The following is a 27,391-nucleotide window of genomic DNA, read 5'->3' as shown; positions in this document are numbered from 1 at the left end:
GAACTTGTTTTTTTTTAAGGCCGACTTAAAGCTGGCTATCCCTCTCCTAGTAGGGTGATCAAAACTCATTCTTTACGAGGATGCGCTCCGAAGTTTACATTTAAATGTAAGTAATGGCTTTTTGCTTTAGCATGACTTTTTAAAGTTATAAAATCCGCATTGTTTTGCATTTTCCGAGCGCTAGCGTAGATGACAGGCGAATATTGATGACATCATCGAGTGGTAGGAACGTCCACATTTGAAGACACTATTTTTCATCTTTATCCGTTTGGAGGGTTAAATGTAGGGATAGGGAGAAGCCATAGGGTAGGAGAAGGAATCAGATTCAGTCCAAGTCTAGAACCAGAACTACATTTTTGCTGACCTTTGACCTTGAGAAGTAGCCTGCCATATTAAATAAAAAAATAAAAAAAAATTAAAAAAATCACTATATGATAAACAAATTTAAACTCCTAAGGAATTCAATCTTTCGCCTCCTAACCCCTCGAGCATCATTGAGAAGAGCCACTAGGGAAAAAAATGTTTCAAAGTTTGTAGATTTTGAATGGAGTTAGCATAGTGAGCTAGCTAAAGTGACATTTCTCTTTTGCAAGTTTTTTATCGGAATATTATGAAAATGTAATACATGAATCCCTGCCTCTAGCTGGACAAAACAGTATAACATATTAGGGATGTGCTCATGGTTAACAAAAAACCTCAGTTGCCAAGGAAATCCAAAAATTTACTTGTGCCGATTCTTCTAAAACTTACGTCGAGCTGTTCGTAACCTAGAGGCGACCAAAAACTAAAATGGTTGCTATGGAGATTTAACCAACAGAAAAGCCACAATTTTGAAAAACTGGAATTAGTAGCATGCATACATGATACAGATCTGACCAGGGGGGGCAAGGGGGAGAGTGGGGGCATGTAGCAGCCACTCAGGCAGAGAAGGCGGGTCAAAAGGAGGCCCAGAGGGTGGAAGCAGGTAGTGTCTGCAGGACATACAACCCCTCTCGTGGCTTAAATTTGTACTTTTCCCGCTATCTGTCTATGACTTTCATGACGCTGGTCTGTAGGATAAAAAAAAGTTTCAAATGAAAGTTCTTTTCTGGTGCTGGATTGTAAAAATGCACAGAGGCAGACAGTGGAAGAGCCAGACGGGCAGCAGTAATGAATCCACAATGATGTCCATCACACAGCTAAATGACTTTTTACCTCGGAGTGAAATTGCTTTTGTCTAGACGAGCGCGGTCGTCGAGCGGTGCCACGGTGTGTGGCACGAAGAGGACAAACGGGAGGAGAGGGGGAGTTTTCTTCAAGTCTGCTTAAACCCAGCCAGCCGTGCCAGTGGAAGAGTGAGCGCAGCGTCTGCCCCCCCAGATCAGAGTCTCTGTCCGGGTGTAATGTGAGTTTAATGACAGATTAAGTCACCTCAGCCGCGTTTGGCCTGGCTAGAAAGCTGAGTGGACCCAAACAGTGTTAACAAATCTGTCTGGGTAACTTGAGCTGCCCTAGACCAGGCTCTGGCTGCAGACCTAGACTGCAGATGATGGGGCTTGTCTGCCTGTCTGGCTGGCTTTTTTTTCCCCCTCTGCCTATAGCTGTGGCCCTCTTCTGGAAGACGCTGGCCCCTGCACTGGCAGACAGTCAAAAGGCCAAGAGTGACCTCTGTGCATGTGCAGACAGGCTCAGGCTTCTCGCGCTTCCTCTCATGGCTTCGTGGCACAGATCGCAGCCAGCAGCACGCCACCCTGACAAGTCTTGTGCTCGTTGCAAACGCGCTCATAAAACTGCCAGCCTGAGATATCGAATAATCCTCCGTTCGCGCGCTAGTTAATTGATCCAAACACCTTCACGCGGGCTACGTTTCAATGACGAGGCGCAACCAATCCAGAGATTTACAATTCTGCAACAGACGGCTAAGGCATGCTGACAAAAACACTGGCTCAGTGTTAGGTGACTGAAGGAACCCCGTGACCTTGCAGGCGGGTGTATCAACACTGCCAGTCAACAAGTGTGTCCCAAACCAGTTTCCCTGAGATTAAGTCGTCCTAAGCACACTTATGCTTGCTTAAGGAATTGCGTGAGGCAGTGGGATGGGTAAGCCACACAAGACTTGGATTGCCAGATGGCTTCTTGGACGTCCACTGGGTCATTCAGTCTAGCTTCTTCTAGGTCATGCAGACTGGGGGCCTCTTCCTGCGCATGGGAGAAAGCGGCTTATACATGTGTGGGGCTGTCAAAAAATCTTTAATCATTCTGTCTGAATAGATTCCCACTGTCCATAAAACTCCTGTTTGCTCTTTGAGACACAGAGAAAAGGTTAAAATTCATAACAAGCCTGACGGGAAAGAATAAAACTATATTTGTAAGCATAAAGAGGAATATGATTAGGGCTGCCGCGATTAGTCGACTGATCAACTATTAAATAGTCAACGACTAATTTAATAGTCGATTAGTCGTTACTTTATATTAAATGAAGTCAGAGTATAGTGAAGTTGAAAGTTATAATAGCATTATGCTAGCTCTTTGGACTATTTTGCTATTTATTAAGGTTTTTTTAGGCTATTTTAGAGTTAAGCTAATATTTCAGCTACATGCTAGCTATTTTGACAAATTTAGGGTTTTTTTAGGCTATTTTTGAGTTTAGCAAATATTTGAGCTGCATGCTAGCTGTTTTGGCTAACTTAGACTTTTTCAGTTTTTTGGGGGGTAATTTGGGATTTAACTAATATCTTCAGCGTTTTCAGCTTTTAGCTTGAGCGATTTCAGCTATCAACTTCAGGGTTTTAAGCTATCAATTTCAGCATCTTTAGCATTCACACAAGCATTATCGCAGGTAATGTTATATATCTAGTTTTTAGTTAGTTTAAAGTTAATGATGGTTAAGATGTTTACTGAATAATCAGTAAACAATCTGAAAAAATAATTAGTGATTAGTTGACTAATAAAATAATTTTGTGGCACCACTAAATATGATGACAAAAATGTCTTCAGGAACCACTTTCTATACAAGTTCACAGAGCAGAAATTGGGAAAAAATGTGCTTTCTTGCTGGATTATGACTCAAAGTTAAATATTTGAATTACCTGAACGTTACTATGTCACAGAAAAAAAGTAAAATTATATCAAATGGGTATCAAAGCCATGATAAAAAAAAAAACATGTTTTCTTTATAAAGCCCAGCCTAAGTGTTTCCTTAGAAATTAGATATTAAGTAGCAGTCGAGGGCTGTTAATAAAATGCTTTGAATAAACTGATTATTTAAAAGATATTTGGGATGGCCTGAGGCATGCAGCTGTGTGTTAACCATCTATCAAAGAGGCCATAACACTTTTCCTAATAATCTGAAGTTAATCGTTCCAGAGAGAAACATTAGTCACAGGCGCAAAAACCTTCAAGACCTTTTTTGCAGATCTTCTCTGAAATCAATGTCAAAGCAGGTTCAGACAGCGCAGAGTTACAATAAACGCTCAAGAACTTTACACGTCTCTGTGAGAAAATTCGTGACACGAAGTGAGACATCAACCCAGATGTGCAGGATTTTAAAAAGAACAGTCTTTGATTTACAAAGCAGAAGTCCACCGGAACCGTGACGGATGGACAGGCAAGGACAAACTGGAGATGTTTGTTCATGGAGGGCCTGTTATTCTAAAGTCCAAAGAAATTTACAGTCAGAGATGAAGCCATCTGGTGGACAGCTGAAGCCTGGTCAAAATGGGGTCACGGGATGGATGTGCACAAAATGAATGGAGGTGTTTGATGAAAGATGACACTCAAATTACAGTTATTGGTGCTAAAATTCTGGATCATCAAGCTTTGCACTAAGCTTCTGAATTTATAGTTCAATTTTGCACAAAAAGGCAATAATTGTTGCTGATGTAAGGTTCTATTGGTCCAATTTAAAATAGAATAAAAGTTAGTAAATGCATTCTATACATTTTTCTTCTCCGACATCACCTAAGCAGTTTTAGAATGACAGAGAAGTGCTGAGCAAGTATTTTTTCCATTGAGTACATCGCACGCCTTAATCCTGAATGCCAGCTATTTGTAGGACAGCAACCAAAATAAACTTGGCGTTGAGTTCTTTAATCTTATTTTAGAATAATCCCAACACCATAGCTGTCAAATGACGAACAGATATAATTTAGAAGAAAAAAAGAAACTTTATCACACAAAATGCTAATGCTATGCTTTTATTTTCTTTTGCTTCAGCGATTTGTGAAGCAGTGGCGACGCGGTCGGCTAAGCTTAAGCTTCAACTGCGGCGAGCCCGCTTGAGGCTCCTTAAGACGACGAATGGGCATGCATTGCACGTGCGTCGGGTGGCTTCGTGACCTCCGCCAGATTACAGCATGTGGTCAGTGTTGCCATCAGGGCATCAGTCAAGAGGATAAACTGCAAGAACCAAAAAAAAAAAAAAAAGCATTTACACCTGCTTACAGAGATGTGCCCTGGCCTCCTGACCAACTGAACTCATCATGAAAGGAAAAATTAAAATAGAAGACGTGAGAGGATTTAAAAGTGCTAAATGTGAGATTTTGTTTGTCTAAAACACATCTACAAAGATCTCTATTAAAATGTTTTTTATGTTCGAGCAAAGCTTCCCAGCATGCTTTGCTCAACAGATGTACAAAACCAAACAAGCTCACTTATACATTTATTCTCACTTCAATCTAGATGGTAGTGTTCCATCAAACTGCAGAAAAGTCAACTTCTTCAAACGGAGGAAATGCAAACAAAAATCTTGAGGGGTTAAGGTTTAATCTGATGAAACCTGAGCTAAAAAACCACCAGGAATAACACAATTTCCTCACTGGTGAAAAACTTCATACAGAATTGAAGTCATTTTGAAGGAGAATTCACATTTTTGAGCCGCTGCTCTGCGTGTTTTCCGCAGTACTTCATAGTTTGTGCTGACAAATTTCTGTTAAGTGCTTTCTCCATGGTGCAATGGCAGACCTCCAATGCAACAGAGTGCCATTAACATTCCATATACTGGATCATTCTGATAAAAGCCCTCACCGTGGTTCAGCTGCTCCGTGCACACAGATCTGGGAAAGATGGAGGCAGTTTTCACCAAACGGCCGAGCCAGATGGAAATGATGTAGGCACACAGAATTGCAGTTTGTAATATGAAAGATGAATAGAGCTGGGTATCGCTGCCAAAATACCAAATTGATTTGATTTCCATTCACAATTTGATGATACAAAAAGGGAACTTTTGATAAATAAGCAATAAATTCTTACATGAAAAACCAACGGAAAGCAGCCAAAAAAAAAGACTAGTGGATTTTTCTTTGAAGATCCACTCTGATCATCTTTTGATCATAATAATAATGGATTGAATTTATCTGCGCTTTTCCAGGTGCTCAAAGCGCTTACGTTTTATATCCATTATTCATTCACACCTCATTCATACTTGGTGATGGTACGCTACTGTTGCTCTGGGGCAAACAGAGGCTCCAGATCAACATGAATATTTGCTTTTTAAGACTTTTAGATTGTGGGATTTTGGTTAAAAACTTCATAATCATAATTAAAACGCTACTGAGAACTTTTTGACATAAAAAAATAGTCATCAGGGCACTTTAAGCTTATTTTTTTACTATGTGTACATTTATCATCAGAAGAATGCTGCAAGAACGTGTTAAAAACACAACTTTCATCCGAGTGGGTGTTTAACCCTTCAACACTGAAGCTTCAGTGTTTCTGTTCTTTTATTTACTGTAACTTTTCAACCGTTAACACGATCAACGTCATTCCAGTAGATTCTGAAGGAGAAAAGCGGCTTTTCTCCTTCAGAATTGAAAAGTTACAGTATGTGTTACAGCCCCAATGGGCACACCTGGCCCAGAAACTGTGTCCTGAAAATAAAAGGGAAAAACAATTAGTGTGCTGGTTATAACAAAAAGAAAAACCAACAACGTTGGTCAAACAAAACCAAACATCTGCCAAATCAAAAGAAACAAACAATCAAATCAAGACTACCAAGGTCCAACTCCAAACTAAAATAACAAAACCCAGCAGTCTAAGACTGCTGAGGACAAAGAGGATAAAAGACCAGCGCTACACCAATTAAAACCCAACCAGCTCCCCAGCCTGCTGCTCTGCTCTTTGCCTTCCTGGCCTCCTCTGTCTTAAATAGCCAGCAGGTGCCAATTAAAGCACATGGACCACACCTGCCAGGTAAGCAGAAGGACTGGATGGAAAAAGGTCCAGCAGTAGCAGCAGGACATAACAGTATGTTAAAGACTTTGTGTTAAAGCGTCAGGTGATAAAGGGTTAACTGATCTTGATGAAACATTCAATTAATTTTGAATATTTAAGCCCAGGTAAAATGAATGATTGAATGAATTCCTACGTACTCTCAGTTTCTAATCAAGGATCTAACATCAACCAAAAACTTAGTGCATCTCAGATCCTTCCATCTTTATTTTCCATAAATGTATCTCTCAAAGTCCAGCGTCATCCAAACATCTGCCGAGCCTGAGCTCCACAACAGCAGAAGGAAGCATTCTGGGGTCGTTCAGTGAGGGAAAGTGGCATACTCAAATATCCAGGACAATCAATTACGCCATCTCTTGACATGTTGGCCCCTGTGAAGATATCAGTCACTTGGAAAGTGGCCCACACTGGTGACTCATTGAAGCGGGGGGGTAATGTGAGATCCACTCACCTTATAATAGATATGCTTTTGTTTGCTTTTCCGGCTTACCTAAAGAGCCTTAAAGACATGAGAAAGCCTGGGGGTCCCCAGGAGAGGAACACTTAGGAAGCCTGTGAAAAAACAAACACTTTGCCACAAAGTGAGGGAGGTGTCAAATGAAACAGCCTACTGGCCAGTAAGTTAACCTAAAGCCTGTTTAAAGAAGGGTGTAACACCTTTAATAATGGACCCTCGGTTTTGAACCTTAAAGGATTACTGCGCCACGCCCTGCTCAGACAAGATAACGACCCGATCACCTGTTCAGTGAAAGTGTAGGTCAGTATACAGTAACACTACAACCTTTTGGCGTTTTTCCATTTTAGTATCACTTTCTTTTTCTCCTTTTGCGCTGATGTCGCTGCTGCCACACTCATAAAAAAGGTGGAATTTCTGAGATTTCCTCAACAGCGAGCAGTGACCATTCCTCGGCAGAGGCTTGTGACTATCTGCAAGTCTGTCCAAGTTTCAGGCAAATCTGATGTGACCTTCTGAAATGTTGCTTCATGGAAAATGCACAACAGACTTGTTTCAATTACTCCAATTGGAGCAAACACACGAGAGTGCACAATGTTCCCAGACTAACGGCACAGACCGCAGATTTGATGTTCAGGAATAGCCGAGCCCATAACTCTAATGGTCTTAAAGCTCCAAGAAAACTGGGAATGGAGAGAAGGTGGATGAAGATCAAAAGATACATACAGCGATAGACTGCGGACTACATTTTTTGAAAAGCTTTGGGTTGTTGTGTGTTTGTGTGATCCTCACAGAGAAGCCTCTGGTTCTGCCCTAGGTCAACTTCTTTCAAACAATGCAATCAAAGAAACTTTCAAAATTTGTTTCTACTTATGGAAAAAAAAGTAACAGTAATGGTGTGCAGAGGAAATGGGTGCTTCAACAGAAACTTAAGATTGTTGCACAACCTTTTCTCTTCAACTGGTACTTCAATCGAAAAACCGCTGGTTGTTATCAGGAAAAAATCCTTGAAGAAGGAAAGAAAAAAACCCCAAACAAATTCAGTTGTCTTGGCATTCAGTGAGAGCTCTTCAGATTACAGTTTTCCCATAACAGGCCTATGTTGTAATTATTCCCATTTGTTGTAATTTCTGCCTGAGAACTCAGAAAGTCTGGAGCTCGTCCAGTGAAACTTTGGAGTCCGTTTTTATCTCATGTCTAACGGTTCCTACACTGTAAGCCAAACAAATGAGAATAGCAAATAGGGTTTAGCAAAACAGCTAGAAGTAAAATAAAAAGATGTTGAAGAAGATCAAAGTGGAGGAGATGAGCTCCTTTAGCTGAAGTCCAAATTGATCGTCAGAATGGAGAAGTTCACATAAAACATGGAGATCTTAGATTATTAGTTATTTACGAGAAAAGCCCAAACATAAAAAGCCCCCAACATGCAAAGACGTAAACATCTACAAGAGTAATTAAAGAAGTTAAACATTTTGGGGGTGGATTCAAGCAAAGGAAATGTTTAAGTTCTATTTTCCCCCTCTGGTTTGCAGAGGAAAGAATCCAGGCCTGGTCGGTGTGTACAAAACATCCAGTGCATTCTGGACTTTATCCAGACCTGCAGAACTGTTGAAACAGGAATTCTGTGGCCAATAAATTTAATGTTTTTCAGACACACGATAGATAACGGTAAGGATTTTTTAATTAGCAAAAGTGATTTTGCTATTTTATCATTCAGACATTATTAGAGAAGTTCTTTAAAGCAAAAGTATACAATATTGGGTGTAATGAAAGGCCAAGAAATAGATGTGGTTGAAAATATTCGGTATTAAGGTGTATTCAGACTGGACATATTTGATTCGCTTAAAGTGAACCAGACTTTGTTACCCCCGATAATCCGGAACAAAGTTTTAGTCTGAATAGACTCAAGCAAACCCTGGTCTAGAAACCAGGAATCGCTCTCGGATCCATTTTTTGAGGGGGTCTCATTTCAAATCGGACTGAACTTTGATTTGCTCTGAAATTCCTCAGTCTGAATATGGTCTGTGCTGACACCGGAACAACTGAACCAAAACGGCCACCGTAGCCAGTCATGTGGAGCAGAGATGCAGCAGCAGCTCATCCTTGGACACACCTACGTCAGAACATACTTGGTTACCACATTTTCACAAAAATGATCTTAATCTCACTTTTATCATTGTAACGCTTTTGCTTTAACCGGGCCCTGTAACTGCTGGCCAATGACTGAAGAGATCTTTAGTCACGTGGTTTTGTTTACAAGCTTTGGAGCAGGACAGAAATCTCCAATAGATGTTTGTGTACCTGTACGGCTCTATGAAAAACCGTTACTGTACAATAGTGAACTTTATGGCAGTCCTTTTTTTTTTTTTCTACCGTTTTATAGAATGTGTTTTCTTTGCTGTAGGAATCTGTTGCAGTTACAGTGTGGGGTTAATTGGTTGTTGTCATTTATTGTTTATTATATGTTAAAAATTAATAAAAAGAATATTAAAAAAAGTTTTTAGCCTCATCGCTACAAGTGTTGAAAACTCTGATTTTACAGTCGATGAATGGAGGACACATGAGAGATCAGATTTCCTTATTTTGAAAAGCTCTTCAGAAGCATCGGTGAGTTTATATCATTTAAAAGTTTAAGTTTCATTTATTAAACTTCCAGTACGGTGAGCGTCTGAATGACTGGTGCTTTCAGCGGTACTTCGTCTCTTGGTGATCCAGTTTGATGACTTGCTGTTCCGCATTAGTCCGAGGAAGAAAGAAAAAGTTTAAAATCAGAGGATCTTTTTGTTATTGTATTGATTCAAATAGGAAAAAAAAAATCAAAGTTCAGGAGGAACCTGATGACTATCAACACATCACAGGCCAAAGTTCTGTCGCTGATTGACGCGACAAGTATTTTTCGTCAAAGTTCAGAACTCTGAAGAGATTATGCCTGACAAGCGCTCGAACTGCAGACTGGAGACCCAAAGATGCTCTAAACGCACCACAGGACCTTGGATTGCATCTGTGCATTGACTTAACATTGAAACAGGACGACCCTGATCCATGAATCGTGTTGGGTGTGAACTTAGTTAATTGGGAGAAGGAAGACAAAATAAAAGTTTTAATTCGTTTCAAGCATGAATAAACGTCTTGGAGTGGCTGGATTCTTTTCAAATGAGTTTATTGGACCTTGGACACACCTACGTCAGAACATACTTGGTCACCACATTTTCACAAAAATGGTCTTAATCTCACTTTTATCGTCGTAACGGTGAGCCAATTTTATTTGAAACAGATTGCTACTGAAACAGAGGAAGAGCACCAGGGCGACACAAACAGCTGCCGTCCCCTCAGTGGAGAGAAGTGCATGTCTGAGAGGGGCTTAAAACTTAAGTCCCCATGTTGCAGTAGAAAATCTGAGCTGCTTTTAGATTTACTGTCCTGTTCAACTCAGGTGAGACCCTGGCTTCTCCCTCGGGTGGAGCTCAGAAGAAGCTGAGCAGTGATTCACTCGCAGAACACTTATCTTCAAAGTCAACTGATCGCTGCCAGATCGGAGCCATGCCCAGAGGAAGCGTAAATCTAGGATGCACGGGGACATCCTTCACAGACTCATGCAGTGTTCTCGCTGGAACAATGCTACTGCTTTTGAGAACTAACGCAGCACTAATGGTCTTTCCATATCTGCAGGAATTCTTCTGATGGACCTGCATGTGAAGACTCCCATTTGCGCCATTAACAGACATACATTTTTACTTTGATTTTAGAGGCAAAAATGGGTTTTTGGAACAATTTAGATGTTATAGTGTAAACAGTGCATGGTTTAAGCCAGGTAAAGACAGAAACTTTTGTTATCATGCCACCAAAACTCCACATCAATTAAACAACTTTAGTAGATTTCTGTTTTCTAAATTCATTTAGACATCAAGGTTGGTGTTGAAAACTCTGATTTTACAGTTTGAAAGCATGAATGGATCTTTTATAGCGTAAGAGGTCCAGGGTGAAGGGAAGGAAAACATCCTCCCTCTCAGGCAGGATGGAAAGTAATTGGCAGGTTCAGTAGCTTACTGTGGCCCCTTCACCAGGGGTTGACCTGCAGGAGACTTAAGAAGTTTAAAAGACCTGAAGATCTAGGATGTGTCTGCAGCAAGGGAGACAGGGTGCCCATGTTTGTCCAGCCCTATTACAGATAGAGTAACTCAATTTATTAAACGCCAAAAGCTCCCTGACAAGGAACATCTGGTCCGTGGGACTTGAACGGGTGATCTGGCGATCTGCCCATGCTCCCTGCTGCAGAGGCCAATGTGCCGGCACCTTCCCCAAAGCCCGCCCTTTCTCCCCTCTTCTTGTGAAGGGGGCCTGCTTTGCTATAGCAGCCCACACAGAGGGCCTTCAAAGCCCAGGAGGTCTGTCACAAGCTACCCCACCTCCCCCAAAAGACTCCCCTAATGGGACCCTCCACCCCTTTCACTTGGAGGCCCCGTTTTCATGCTCCACTCCTGACAGTTGACCAGCTTGAAAGCTGCAGCGGGCCCCCGCTTTAGCACGCAGCACGCGGCATTACAATCAAAGTACTCCCTCCCCGCAAAAAGATTGAAACCATGCATTAGGCTGAGGTCTGTACACTCGTTCACACGTAGCCACCCGCCCTCGTGTAGACACACATTAGGGTAAACTGTTGGGTCATGAAATGTAAAATCTACGTTTCCTGAGCTTTCCGATTGTGTTTACGAATCCACACACTGGGCATCAATGAACCCATAAAGTTTACAAAGTATTTACATAATATCCTTTTTATAGCAAAAAAAGACACTTATTTACACTTTTTAATGTTGTTTTTTCAGTCGGATGTTTTTACTCAACACAACCGGTCGGTTGTTTTGGCTTCCCATTGAGGGCAGCGACCACGATCTAAAGTCAAACACGGCTTGTGCATTTCCAGGATTAAAGCGGCACTCATGGTGACAGCATGGTGGTCAAGTGAAACACTGGGTCACATTAACCCTCCCCACATTTCATTTAGAGGTCATCTAAATTCAGGGGCACTTTCTTTAAATGGAAATCTTCAATCTCATCAGTGATGACATTTTTAGGAGCCTCTGACAGGTATCCTGCTGAAGCAGACTCCAGAAATGCTTTGTTGTTTGTATGTGGACAGCCATGATTGTCTACTTAGTCAATAAGACACGCTGTCTTGACCAAGCAGATTGGCCTCCGTTGGTTAACATGGCGACATACTTTAACTCAACTTTTTTAAAAATAAAAGTTGAGAAGTATTTGGGATTTAACGTGAGTTTCCTTGTGTTCAAAAGGATTAAAGCAACCATGACATTTTCCAAAACGCAAATTTCTTTACATAAAAATAATTCTTAATTATGGTTTGAAGCTTAATAAAATTCAAATCAACAAAAATGTAAATGTTTTTTTAATCCCTGAGTATAAAGAGTAGTTTTAGACCCATTCAAAAGCACTTCCTTTGGTTGGAAACTTTATTTCCTTTACCATAATCAAAACCAAAAATAGATTTAAAAAAACTCAAAATATAAAAAATGAATGCATGCTGTGGACCAATCCAAAACAAAATACAATCCAAGCCACATAAACGGTCTTCCTGCAGCTGTATAGATGAAAGCTGTCCTCCATCCTCTTTGGATTAAGTACCCGTCCAGTATTCATAGCTAAGTAATTATTCAAAAAAAAAAGTAAAGAACAAACTTTTCCACGCTCCAGTTGAACGTCTTGTACAATTCCTACATTTGTGAAACACTGCTGTGCCATCAAACTCTCAGGAAAAAGAGAAATCTGTCATTTTGAGTTGTGAAAGGGGTACGTTTCAATGGATGAAAACCTCAATGGAGGAGAACCCCCAGAGATTCACAGCGTTTGATCCGTGTGAGTCAGCACTGGAACCTGGGGGTCAAATCACATGCTGAATAGGCTTTTCGGAAGTCTTGTTCTAACTAGTGGCAGCCAGTCGTCCGACCCTGCTTGACCAGTAAACAAAGGGAGGGCTACTGACCACAATTGGGACTGGGGAGTTCCTTTCTCCTCCAGTGGAAAGTCCAGTCCTGAATAGGGTCTGGCTGCCTGAATTGCGTTCCACGCTGATTTTGAGAGCGAAGACCCGCTGGGGTCAGGGTTCAGCAGCATTTGGGGCAAGCTATGGGAAAAGGAGAGCACAGTGCCTACATAACCTGTCGACTGCCCTCTCACCCAGAGTGCCCCTTAACCTCCCTGAGGGACAGACCACCGTCCCAGGAATGACAGGATGAGAAAGGCCGTATGGGTGGGGAGAAGGAAAGAAAGCAGAGATGAAGGTGGGCGGGAAGACTGGACTGTCAGGATAGACAAAGATGTAAGAGTGATATACCATCAAAGAAACAAGAAGCTTTTAAGTAAACTCACATTTTGCCCTTCAAAGGTCCAGCACAAATTCTCCAGAGAGTAATCCGTATGCATTGTGACCGATTGTCTAACCCTCACCTCCCAAGAGGGGAGGAATGCGCATACTTCTGAGACGACTTCTGACAGAAAGAGCTGGTTTAAACTCAGACAAGCACGCCTCATGAACGTGTTTGTGTGCAGCAAGACGATTACGGGTTGGCGGATTTTTCAACAAGATCTCTATGGGATGTAGATCCTACAAAGCTCCCCGCTGCCCACTCCTGAATTAACAGTGGCAAACGCGCAAAAATACAAGACGCTTTCATCCAACTCCTCATATATGGCCCGGGACCTCTCCGCATCACTTTTTGGATATCCCTAACTTCCCAGTTTTGACTTGTTGGCTGTTCCCATTAAATCAGGAGTCCCCATCTTTCGGGCCCGGTCCCAGGGCTGCTAGATACCTTGCCAAAGGCGCTAATTAGGGGTCCCCAACCCTTGGGACGTACCAGGACAAGGACAGGACCAGTACCAGTTCCGTGTCCAGTACAGCGTCCCAAGGGTTAAGAACCTATGATTTAATTGAAACAGCCAGCATCTCAGAAAACGAAGAGTTGGGGGATACCCAAAACGTCAAAAAGTGAGGCGGAGGGGGTCCAAATCAAGTGTGGATATAAGAGATGTCTAACTGGAGAGACGATCTCTACTGTTCGAAATGACAAAAATCTGAGATAAACTGACATGTGGACCGGAGTTTACTTTACACATTTACACAACTTTCCTAAAACAGCAAAGTTCATCCATCCATCCATCTTCTTCCGCTTATCCAGGACCAATAAAGTGATAACTTAAATTCAGCCATCCTATTGGTTTACCTCAGTGTTTGGATATAAGAACAAGACTGGGTGACCCCTCCCCCCTTTTGTGTTCCAAACAGGAAGTACCTACTGGTTCCAAGATGCCAAACTCCTATAGACTTCTTTTGAGAAATAAACAGCTATGACTCAGTCAACTCAGTCATTATATTTATCAAAATAACAATTATTGCTCCTTGTTTATGATATATTAATATTTTTGCAAGTTATTGAAGTTTTAAACTGGTCAATCAGATGTTTCACTGAAAGTGTGTGGTCTTGCATCAAATATTTGAAGCAGATTTTATTTGGCATGCTTTCAATCATTAGGGGTGTGGCCTTCCGGCAAGCTCACTCTGGATTGGTTGCCATAAAAACAATGACTTAAACTGATTCGGACCAATTACTTACTGGCGCCGTCTGCCTCCAATATGGCGTTGTTCGTAATGCGCAAAAATGGTGACGGAATTGACTTTATTTGGTTGGAGTGCCAACTAAGCCCTTTTCTATGGGTGACATTACACTCACTCTCATACTCAGTCAATGCTCCACCCCTATGGCTGTAATAAAAATGCCCCTAAATCTGCACATTTGTACTTAAATAAAATCAAAACTTATAAACTGACTGTAACTGTTAATGTACACAGAATGGATCTATGAAACTAGACTTTAATTATGTTTATTTTTGGTGTAAATTTTGACTTTTTACAGTTTCAATCAGAAGAGCTACCAACTCCAACCTGCATCCAGAGGTCTTTGGTGGAACTGCAGCTCTTGATACTTCCTGGTTTGAGGGAAATTCAAGGGCAAAAGATGAGGTTTTGTTTTCATCGGCAAAGTTTGAGCAATTTCTTTCCACAAATTTAGTGGGCATTAAAATGCTCTGTAGTTTTTTGTGTTACAGAAAATTGACACAATCTCCTGGATAAAAATCAAAACTTAAACAATTGCAATAGATTAGCATTTGTTGCTTATCACATTTGATCACACTTTACATATTTGACTTATTAAACAGGAGTTTTCAGTGCTAACCAAGAGATTCTTTCAAAAATAAAGTCCCAAAAAAACGACTAAGTTAGTTAGTTCTCTATGATAAATTATCTTGAACCATTGGAAATTGTTTGCAAATGTTAACAATTCAATACAAAAATGTATTTTTGGTCTATTTCTAAAATTACAAAAATTTCTAAAACAAAAACTCAAGGCTAACAGAGTGGATGCATGTAAAATCAGAACAAAAACTAAAACCATCTGAAGCCGATAACAGTTCAAACCCAACTTTTATTTCTTTTTTTAAGCGCTGGCTAAACGATTAACTGTCATTTTACAAACAGTTTTATAGTAAGAGTCAAGTGCTCTGTTGGAAAATGAAGCTGTCAACGCTGCATTTTAACAGAGGAAAGAGTCATCTAACTGCACATGGCAGCGCCACTGGCTGGCTGGAGACACCTCTTAAAAAACCATCACGCGCTGCTTTACATGGAATGTCACACTTCAGGGTGCCATACAGTGCACCTCTTTAACTGACAGGAGGCAAAAGAAACACTCAGACTGCGCCGGATGTTCTGCTGCTGCGCTGAAATGACTGCAAACATGTCTGTGTCAGATAAGAGCCTTCGTTTAGAGCCTGTTTTAAACTTTCGTCTGAAAACTTACCGCCCAGGAAACCTTTTTTTTATGATTTAGGTGCTACAAAAGCATAACGTCAGTTCTTTTTTTTGTTTTTTTTTGTTAAACAAAAACTTTGTTTAGCCCTGTGAAAAAAACTGGAGGCACAACAAATATAAAGCTGGTGTCAAGGAAATTAGCTTGTTGCTGCTGGCTTCCAAAACAGGAAGTTAATTATTAGTCATAAAACTAAACATCAAAAGAGCAACAGTCAGCAGAGTTCAAACTGGAACTGCACAAATATATCGGGGGGGAGAGTGACCCCGTTTAGAAAAAGAAAATCTTTTTGAATTCAGTCAATAAAACTCGGATTTCTATTGATAAAAACATTATTTACTTAGATAAATGAATTATCAAATGTTTTCTTCGATGAGCTCTCAGACCGTTTGCATGATGCGGGCACAAAGCAATCCGCGCTTGCCGATAAAATGATGAACTCAGCTCGGCGAGGGCACCTGCTCCTCGTCCATTTTTTTTTTTTCCACTGTAGCCAGCAACTCGCAAGTCTGGGGTTGGAGAGGGGAATTGGGGGCGGGGAGGGTCGGTGGCTGACCAGCTTCAGTCTAGACGGCTCAATACGCAGTTGACTTTTTAAACCCGCTTGTCTGGAAAAAGAGCAGACGTGAGGTAAGAGGGGGGTGCTCTGCAGCAGAGAGGTGGTGGCGGCGGTGGTGGTGGTGATGCATTTTGGCTGCCATCGCCATCGGGTTTGATGCGCTCGCAGGGAGAGAGAGAGAGGGCGAGAGAGTGAAAAAGAGAAACAGACAGAGGGAGAGTAAGAGGCGCTATCGGAGAGAGCTATCAGAGTCACTGACTGTGGCTCCATTGTCAAGGTCAGTGAGCCGCGTAGCCCCCCCCCCTCCCTCTGTCTGCTTTCCTGCTGTTCATCCTCGTCTTCACGCTCGGTACCACCATCAGTATCATCTGCTCACTCAGCACACAGTGAGGAAATGTGATCTAAGTGAAGCCAAACGATTGTATAGCGACACTCATCATCGTCGTCGAGTGTTTTCCAGATTGAGTGTGAGATTAACACAAAGGCAACAAGCCAGCTGCACATCATTTTTGATAATGGGGGGGCTTCCTTTTCTGCTCCCGACAGGTTACATGAATAAAAACACCTCGGAGGAGCTTTCTGCAGATTGAGAAACGAAAAAATTGTTTGGCAAAAAAAAGCTTTTACGGAGTGATTAGTGGAGTCCTAAAAGTACGACTGCGGCAAAAGTGTTTGACGCTGCACAATGATCTCATAAAAACTGGCAACAAGGAAGGGCTTTTTCTGAAATATTAATCTGCAGAGGAAACTTTTACTTTTTTTATTCAAAATAACAACTTTCCTGCACAGATAAATCTGGATGAAAAGACTGAGACAGGTCATATATCTCACAGACTGCCCTTGTGGTGATTAAGCTCTGACCACGGCTTATTCCAGTGATGAAGTATGTGAAAAAAAACAAAGGGCAAGCCAACGCAACACTGACATGCTGTGCAGCGTCAGGCACCGCATCACTTTTGTCACGAGCATCAGTGTTTACAGATTAACTGAGTCGACGCGACGTTGACCTGGCCTTTTAAAGTAGCCGGACGCGGCTTTTCCGAAAGACCAAAATGGGAACAAGTGGAGAGATGACAAAAAAAAGAGTCACCGAGTTCAACATGACACAGGCACCACGCACTTCTGATTTGACCAAAGTTTTCTTTTTAGAAAACTAACACCGCCGTCACAATCGATGTTGGTGGAAGATGGACATTTATTTCTCTCTAAATTAAATTAAACTGTTTTTAGCATCCGTCTGTAGCTTTTTAATAACCTTAAATTATCTTTTTTGTAAACTACACCATGAACTCCATCAGTTTAATTCAATATTCAATCTAAAATGTAGTAAAAATTCAACTGTATTCACCAAAGAAAATGTAAAAGCTCCACAAACAGAATAGGCAAACCGCGCATGTATTTGTGAATGATATTCAACTTTCATTCTGAAGATTGTCCTAAATGAGCTGGCAGAATTAGACATTTCCACCCAGGAATGACGCAAGTGCAAGGTATCGTAAGGGCGATCTTAACAAGTTTCTTAGAGACATTTGGTAAGAAAGTTGCTCACGCTGCGTCGCCTCTTTTACCAGGTTCGTTGATTGGCCCTTACCTGTGCCTCATCTTCCGCTCAGCCAATCAGAAGCCCCCCCCGGATAATTCAGAGCCACCAGCGTCACAGGCCACAATGACACACACACCATGTGCCAGACGTTTGACGAAAGTTTCAGACACTGGGCGCCACATGAGTCACTGAGCACAGCCACCACCCAATGTGTGCCAAAACCTGCAAGTTCACCATGTGCAAAATGAGACAGAGGACAGTGGTTGACTAGCCACTTCCGTCTTGGACGTTTACCAACACAGTTTGATCAAAAGTTATCACAACACTTCCTTCAATGGTGAATGACTGCCACTAAATGACTAAATAATGTGAAAAATCAATGAAATTGTAGGGATTTCTTTGCAGAGATAAAGAACTTGATAAGGAAAAATATGCTTGAAGAAGCTTGTCTATGTAGGAACTTTACATGAACACATTTAATATTCTTATTCAGTTGATTTGAAACATGATTTAAGAGTAAAAGTATTTCTCTGACAACATATTTTTATGAATTTTGACAAATTACTTGTTTAGATTAGAAAGACTAACCAGATTGATTCAGTGTGAGGTCTTTCAACCATATAAGGTTGGATTTATTTCCTCTTTACCCGTTTCTCCCCAAAAAAGTGAAGAAAGTGCTTTAATATTTATGTAGCCATCTGAATATCTGCCACGTTTTAGTAACGGGGAAAAAGATATGTAGCTTTACAGAAATACAACCTACTGATCTAACAACCTTTAAACATCAATTTTGTTAAACATAATTAAAAACATCTACTTTAACACTTTAAAGTGCTTTGAAATACCATAACTCTTCAACTGCTTACACAATAAAAGTTTTTGGAGAAAAGTGACTTTGTGCCATCATGCATATCAGAGCAAAGCTGCTTTTCTGCACGTCAGAATCCATCGGAATTACCTTCAGTTACGGTAGTTCAATGTGTTATTTTGCTGTTGAAAGCGACAACTGCAATGTCGGTATGATCTGAGATCATATTAACTCCTCACAGGGTTCCAACAAGTTTCTTTAAGTTAAATTTCAGACTTTTTTTTACCTTTTTAAAGCTGTGCATATCAAAAATTAAGGCCCATTTCTCATTTTGTTAATATATTCCCATTTTATGATCAAAACTGGAGCTTCTTGTTTGCGTTTGGTCTGTGCCGTGATGCTTTAATTCAATCCATTTCAATTGCGTGTACTCTGCATCTGATTTTATCAACTATTTTACAATTGTTTAAGGCTATACATATTTTGGAAATACTTTTCAAACTGACATAAAAATTGTATCATTCCATAGTAATGAAAAAAACTACAGGTGTGTTTTGGCAAGTCTGGCGATACGATACGTATTGTGATACCTGACTCACGAAACGATAAATATCACGATATATGAAGACTTTTTCACTACTTTTTTTAAAGAGTATGACTTAGAAGAAACTATACCTGAATTTTAATTCATTGTAGTAAATTGATAAATGTATTTTATTTGATGATCTCAACATCAAGCACTGCAACTGTATTTCATCTACAAGTGGTTAACTCCAGCACATTCATGGGGCTTTTCTTTTGGTAAATTAGGAAATATTTAAAGAGATTTATCAATTTTGTCTGTTTACACAATAAAATATGTAGCAGACCCCCATAAATAATAAATTAAATATCGCCATGTCTGCATTTTAAATCGATACATGTATTGCCAAATGAGGTATCGCGATTTATCGCTAAATCAGTCTTTTTCCTACTAAAAACAACTGTTGTGACTAAATGTATTTCAGTGTAACAAGGTTTTAGTACAAAAACCTGTAAACAAGACTACATGTGTTTTGACATACCAACAAGGAGGGACGTGTGGAAGCGTTTGCACATGTGGAAACAAAAAAAAAAGTTTGCTGTTCATGTAATGCAAGAACCAAGGTGAAGTGAGTACAACGGCAATCATGGGATGTTAGAATTTCAGTTTACTGTAGTCCGGCACATTACCACGGCCATGAGTAATCACACCACTAACATGTAGTATACACAGCTGTTTTTCTATGTCAGAGTTTCTAAGAAACTGTGGGGTTTCCCTGACCTAGAACCAGGACAGAAATTTAAAACATAAACATATCTGAATAAACAGGACTAATAATAACCAAGACACGGCGTGCTTTTAAACATGGCTGCGCGCAGGCTTTCGTTTCATTAATCAGATATGCAGCTGGCTGTTTTCTCCAGGAGTGGTGCAGCAACACCTGGCTGTAATTAACTTTTATCGACACGCTTGGCTACGTTTGGGTTACAGAAACAGAAACAAATGTGTTGAAGGGAACAGTGTCAAGATTCTGTCATCACTGTCAGAAATATGCTAAAAGCACAGGTGTCAAACTGCATGAGGCCAACAGATGGCAAAAGAAAAACAATCCAGGTGTAAGCATTCCGGTAATTCAAACACTTGAGACATATTTGTGTAATTGTTTTCAAATAGCATGAAAAGCCCATAAAAGCACCCGGATTTTTACTATTAGACTCTTTAAGATGGAAAAAAAGTCCTTCGAAAAGCTTTAGGAAAATACTCAACGGTGGTCCTCGTTTCATTCTAAAAATAACCAGGTGAAATCAGCAAATTATTCTTCGTTATTTATTTTATACAATCATTATACGGCTGTAAAACTCCTCCCACGCAGTCGATACACTTTTCTCAGACAGACACAAACATTTTCACACTTTTCTTTCTTGTTTAAACTCTCAAAGTTGAAACCTTCATAGAAACAGGATTTATACAATAAAATAAAAATCTGTTAGTGATGGAAGAAAAAACAAGAGAAACAGGAAGGAGTGAACTTTGTTCTAGTGAGGAGCTGTTTCTACCCAATCTGTAATGGCTGCCCAATTGGTTCCCACTTCTGTGAACGTTACATCACTTCCTCTTTGTCCCCAACACTGTGACAGTTTAGCAACATAATCTATATTTTCCCCCTAAATTTGTTTATTTTTTGCACATTTGTTGTTCCATAATTGTAAACCTTATAACTCTTTATTAGATCATTAAGATAGAAAAATATGTAAAATAAATAAATAAATAAATAAAATTAAAAAGTCAGCTACTGGTAGCATTTCCTGACAGTTCTACCTCCTTTAAGACTGTCATTGAACTCTTTTATAATCACACTTTTTTTTCTCAACAGCAGGGAGCTTCACCAGAATATATTGAAGTGGCAGAAACCACCAACACTTCATAATCATAGATTGGTGTCAGTCTATATAATAAGAGTTTTAACGATGCCACACGGTTTGAAGTCATTCTGTTTGATCATTCTTGTATTCTCATATTTTGGAGACACGAAAAGAGAAGAACTAAGGGCATCTGGATCATGCAGTCCTAATCATTAACATTTTTTGCACATTTTTTATCAAAATTTAAAAAAAACTTTTTATTATTGTAAACATTTTAAGAGCATATTATTGTTACATTTGATAACATACATTAAACACTTAAGTAAAACAGTAATATTCGCACATGTGTGAACTAATCAGGTAGCTGTTACAGATTGGGTAGCAACAGAGACCACTGTATTTGGTATAAGGCAGATTACATATATTTTTCAAATGGACATAAACAACAATTAACTGAAATAAGAAATAACAATTAAGAAATAAAAAATTATAGTCACTAAATACAGTAAAAAAAAGTCCAAGATAGAAAACAGACAAAGAAAATTGAACATTAAAAAAAAAGTTTAATCAGTGGTGGGAAAACAAATGATCAACAAGTGTGATCCCCAACTCCCGGGTCGTAGACCGATACCAGTCCGTGGGTCGCTTGGTACCGGGCCGCAGACAGAAAAAAAGAAATCCATGTTCTAACCAAGATGATTTCAGTTTAGTTTATTTTCTAATCCTGAAGGACGTTTTATTTTGGAAATATCTGTTCACAACATCCGTCTTGGTCACATGACCAAGTCAGAAATGATTTCTACAAATCAACAACTTTGTTTCATTAAGTATTCAATGTCTGTATAAAATATATATCTGCTGATATTTTGGATTTTTTTTTAACAAAATTTCCTGTAAACAGCATTTTATTTTGAAAATAGATTTAGATCTTCATCCTGGTCCATAACACCTAATTTAACCGGTTCGTGGCCTGAAAAAGGTTGGAGACCGCTGATCTACAGAATGTGACAAATCTGTTGAATATTGTAGGAGCACAAAGACACAAAGGTAAATGTACAAGATGTGCAGAACTCAAAAAGTAAAGGCTTTAAGAAAATGTGTTTGTAATGTGATCAGCTAATTACAGATTTAGCGAGTCTTTGATGAATGGAAGTAATTTACAGTTTGAGTAAAAGAGAGCTCAAAAGAAAATAACCAAGTGAATCCAAAAGTGGTAATAAGAGCCGCTTTAAAGTCGCCTTTTTACCTTAACTGTCAAATTTATTGTCTGGTTGATGTTCTGAGGCTTTCACATGTCTCCGTGGAGATCCGTTTTTTATATCTATATCCTGTAAATCTATTCAGACTGGCTCTATTGAAAAGAAACACTACAGGGGTATCACCTGCACTATTCTAACAGTCAAACAATCCAGAAAATATTTAAGACTCTAAAGGATACTTTGTGGAGAGGTGAAACCGGCTGACGTGTGTGCCTAACATTTTGGTATGCATGTCAAATATACAATGAGAGCCCCTCAACACAGATTTATCTTTTCAAAGGTCCACAATTACAAGGGATTATCACAAGGCTTTTGTTAAGCATGCCAGATTTCAGCAATAATGGTGCAAGTTGGAAAGCTGTCATTTCTTTGTCAGCAGCTGGCAGTTCCTTTCCACAGGTAAAAAAAAACAAAAAACAAAAAAACTAGATGCCAACTATCCACAGGCGAGGATTATTGAAGAAAATGGGAAATAATATCCTAAATTTTGAATGGCAGAAATCCCCGTCTGCAAAAAACAAAAGGTGAAGAAGTCACTTCTGAAAGTCAAGAAGAGGAAGCTTTTCTTTTATCCTGGACAATAATCAGGGTAAAATAAGAGACGTCGGCATTGTGTTTACAAAAGAGCAACTGAACCGGTATCTTGTTTAGAGATCAACACCAACAAACACAAGACAGCTTTTATAGCAATCCACTAAAGCCTGAAAACATGCTGGGTTGGCATCAAGTCCTACCCAGAATGAAACCCAAAGAACTCTCAGTGCAGTTCTGGATGTACCACAGTTGGAGGAATGGGTCCAATGTTGCATTTAATGTTGTGATTTAAATACAACAAAAGCTCTCACAAATAGCTCATTTGGAAATATGCTTGACATGTGTTTGTTTATATGAGCTGATGTGCATTTGTATTGTGTATGTGTTTATATGGATGTGTATGGATGATCGTCTGTTGGACAGGCCAAAACCTTTAGATAAAAATCTATATTTGACAGTAATAAAGATAAACCTCGAGCAACTTATGTAACTCTACTCCATCCCATTTAGTCATTTACATTTTTCATCCTCCAACTTCTTGTAAACCGTTTTCCCTTTCTTTGTATCCTGATTTTCCAACTTTAAAGATCAACTCAGAAGAAAACTTTTAGTATTTTTAACAGGTTGTCGCATTTTTCTCATTATTGACAAAATAAAAAAGAAAATTAAGCATTTCTAAGGGTGTATTCAGACTAATTTTCAAGACCGAGAACACTTACTTTGTCTGGATCGAGTCCTGAACCGTGCGCTTGGGTCTGTATTCAGATTGCAGTCAAGCCAAACCAAACCAAAGCTTGTAAACAAAACCACGTGACTAAAGATCTCTTCAGTCATTGGCCAGCAGTTACAGGGGGCGGGTCCAAACAAAAAGAAAAAGATGAACATGGTGTACTTTGCAAAAAAATGACGCAGGTTTTTTAAATTTTACTCTTTTTAAAACGGCGTAATTATGATTAAATCGCTTTTACAACAGATCAAAAGACAATCTTCCCACTCGCTCCAATATTACCTGATATAAATAAATTGTTTCGAATACAAATAGGGTTTGTAAAAATGTACTCCAGGAGTGTCCAAAGATTAATAATCTTTCTAACACAAGAGGCCATCAGCTTGTATGCGTTTGCTCGGCTTCTGGACAGGGTAAGTAAATAAAAATAAAAAACTGACAAAGTGCTTTCATCTTTCTAAAAGCAAACCACACTACCTACCACCGGCTCACAGCTCTCTCAGGTTATGATGCAACGTTTCACTGACGGGAGGGGCTCAGTGTTTGCACCTACACATTCGCAAATTAGCAATAATTACAGTCACCCCGTTTGACGCCTGATTGAACAACAACCTGCGTGAGACGTGAGGAACGCGCTCTTCTTCTCATTTTCCTTCAAGTTCTCCGACAAAATATAAAGCAGATGAAAGCAAACGCCAGGTATAAACAGCAGGATGTAATACAGAAGCACATCAGCATTAACGTTATCACAGTCACGCTGCTTTGAAGATTTTTGTGCAATTTTACATGCTTTTTTTTATTTTTTATTTATTTATTTTTTTTATACAGTGAATGTGTTCTGTATCCCCATTGGCTGTAGGCCATTTTAGTCAATCTGCCATGTCAGGTTGCCAAATTCACATAAGTAATTGTTGGCAGATATTTCGCAAAAAATGTATTGTCTGTTTTAAAAAAGAGCAAGCAGTGTGTAGTGAGGTGTTGAACAGTCTTTAAACATCTATAATAATTGTAAAAATATAGATGATCCCTTTGCAGATTTTTTCGGTTGTTATTTTTAGAACGCAACACTTGCAATGACTGTGATTTTTAAACCAGAAAAACTGAAAAGTCTTCCTTGACTTGCTCCTCATCATTCAAACACCCGTGTAGATGCAGCATTTTTTTTAAAGTTTACATATCTTTAAAGGGTTGAGTGTGACCCGTCATCCAAAATACAACAAAAATCTCCCCAATCAATTACACTAATAGCCATGTGACAAAGTACCTGCAAAACATACTGCAGTTTGAGGCTTATTTTTTTAATTTTGAAAGACAAAATGTTTCATTTCAGCTTAGTTTAAGAACTGTTCCTAAAAGGGAAACGAGTCAACTTGTATGCAAATAGATTTGAATACAAGATCAAGCGTGAGCCCTCGGGACTCAACGGTCCCACAACCACCAGCTCTATTAGGCCTAACTATCAGTAAATAGTTGAAATACTTATTATTAAATAAACAACAAATTTCTTCTTCACACTCTGGATACCTGGCACATGTGATGTCCTGCCAGAAATGGGAGGGGAGGGAGACAGGAGGAGGTAAGATTCGTGAGGAGTATTTTCACAGCCTAGCGAGTCCAGACAGAGAGGCAGAGCGAAAATAGCTCAAGGGGCAAACAAGGTAACCTTTTTCAAAAGGCGCTTCAGGGGGTGTCTGCCAAGTCCCACACAATACTGTCTGCAGCGAATGTGTGTGTTGTGGTTGTATTGCACTGCAGAACAAAATATCCAAAAATGTCTGGGTGAATGTGGAAGGCAGATCAAATCCTATGAAGCGCTCCAAAGTTCGCTCTCCCGAAACACATCAACCTCCGATGTGCAACATAATCCCTTCCTGGCAAAGTTTTACAGCCTGCTGAGCGATTGTGACAATGTTAACGTGCTCACCTGTAAACCAATACCATGTTTGGCTCTGCAGCATCCTAATAGGATTTCTCCCTTTTGTTGCTAATGTGTTAAAAGAAAAAAAAATGCAAGTTTATTTTTTTGTGTCATTTCCCCTGTTAATTTGTTTTTGAAGGAGCAGCACAATGCACATGCAATTTGAAATCCCGTAATACATAAACCTTAAAGACACCCCAATAAAAAAGCTGTTTTTAGTATTTTTCTGATAATAGAGGCTCAAAATTTCAGCTTAAAATTGAATTTCTATGCATTTCTTCCATCACATTGTTCTAAACCTCAAGCAGGCTTGTAGGTGTGGTGCAAAAGCTACGACAGCAAGCCAAAAGCTTCCTGCTCTAATGCATCCAGTTACAGACGAATAGATCCATGAACATCTTGATTTTTCTAATCTGAGCTGCTTTTTGGCTCAAAACTGTGCAGCTGGAAAGCTCCGATATTGCTCAAGATTTTTTGTGATGTTAGGTTGGGGGTTCAAGGGGCTGTAAGCTAGTTGAAGAGCATGTAAACAGATGGGTGATGGGAAGTAGGGGCGGGGGATTTCTTACGAAACTATGTTCTAACTGCATAGATAATAAAATACGACTTGGAGTGCTTAAAAAAAATCGATCAAAAGATGGTTAGAGCGGAACGGTAAGAACTTCCTCCTTCAGAATAATTGAACTGTTTAAAAATGTTTTAGTTGCAGCATCATTTTTAGTAATTAATAACACCGTTTATGCTTTTTTTTGGACAGCAACACTGCTTGAGTTTGCAGAAGCGTTTGTGCCATTAAGATGCATTGCATTTCATAATGCACATGTATTTCCAGATCTTTCATTACATGCTGGTGCCCTGGATGACTGTAGACCAAACACATAAACATGTCCCTTTGGGGTTGTGTTCATGACATCATGTCAACAGAATCAGAACAAGCGCATCGCTATAATAAAACGTCCACCATGGTAACTGATGACAAGAATAAGTCTAACCCTTCCGAGTTTACAAGAGCGGTGAGCACACGCTTTTAGAAACATGTCCATGGTTCACAGGAGCTGGATTTGAGGTGTTGGGGGGCTTAGAAAAGGGGGTTGCACGACAAGTCTGGACATGCCAGGCAGGACATCCCCATCAAAGGGGCCACTTGGTTCTAAAAATGAATGGAGGTGGACCGTGGAGATCAAATGACAAGTTGTTTACAACATGTATACCCATTAATGTCGATAGGAACACGGCTTCATTTCTGCAGCATGCCAGCTAAAAAATCATTCCTGCCTCCTCTAGACGAATGTTTTTTTAGGTAATCTGTTCCTATGCTATAAATTTAAATTGTATTTCATATGAAACATTTGAAAAATGAACTCAGGAAGTATTAAAACTTGTCTCAACAGTCGCACATTTTTGGAGTATGCGTCATGAAGCATATAAGCCCAAAGAGTGTTGAGTTTAATTACTACAACATTCGTTACTGGCCAAATCTTCTATTTGCGCCCTAAGGCCAGGGTGTGCTCTGTGTGCTTTCGGCATTCTATGGGTTCCCTGGTGTGCTCAGGCCTCATTCATGGGTAATGTACCAGACAGAGTAGATTACTCCTCGTTCTTCATTCTCTCTGCTCAGCCACGTAAGCCCTCCCATGCCTACTCCGTTTGTCGTCCTGTTTGTTACAATGAAAGATAATCCACTACAGTGGTGGAATTTGTAAGGCTGGGCCTGTTTCTTCATCCAAAAATCAATAAAAAATTGCTATTCAAAATTTTATGTAGGAGATGTTGAATAAAACTAACCATTTTTAAATGAAACATTATAGCAAAATAGGTTTGAATATTAGAATTCACGCTTAAACTCCAAGTTGGTGTTTATAAATCGACTGAACTCCTCAGCGCTGGTTTTCTGAAGTAGCGATAACAACGGGATCTTTCAGAGTAACATCTTAAGTCGTTCAAGAGTCTTAAGAGAAGTGCTAAGACCCTATGCAGTGTTTACATACACACACCCAGTCGTGTCGCACAAAGGTGATTGAGGAGTGCTGGGCAATGAGGCATTCACATCTAGTCCATGGCCTATTTGTCTCCAATGAGCAGTGGACCATTGGAGATAATTCATTACTTTTTCTT

General features: G+C 39.8%; 1 protein-coding gene across 4 annotated transcripts in view; it reads right to left on the bottom strand.

Annotated features, from left to right (window-relative positions):
• arl15a (ADP-ribosylation factor-like 15a) overlaps window positions 1-27,391 on the bottom strand; it is a 120,292-nt gene that overhangs the window by 3,035 nt on the left and 89,866 nt on the right. Inside the window, exon 5 of one of the 4 annotated variants that reach the window (XM_024275640.2) lies at window positions 4,160-4,377. The exons of 2 other annotated variants lie outside the window; for them this stretch is intronic. In XM_024275640.2, coding sequence (XP_024131408.1) covers window positions 4,267-4,377 — 111 coding nt within the window. In that variant the 3' untranslated portion in view covers window positions 4,160-4,266. Of the gene's footprint in view, window positions 1-4,159; window positions 4,378-15,925; window positions 16,152-27,391 lie in introns of those variants that run through there. One more of the 4 variants, XM_024275642.2, reaches the window with a different exon arrangement.

Source organism: Oryzias melastigma, linkage group LG9 (assembly GCF_002922805.2).
Source record: "Oryzias melastigma strain HK-1 linkage group LG9, ASM292280v2, whole genome shotgun sequence".
Taxonomy (NCBI): Eukaryota; Metazoa; Chordata; class Actinopteri; order Beloniformes; family Adrianichthyidae; genus Oryzias; species Oryzias melastigma.
This window is presented reverse-complemented; position numbering and strand designations above follow the sequence as displayed.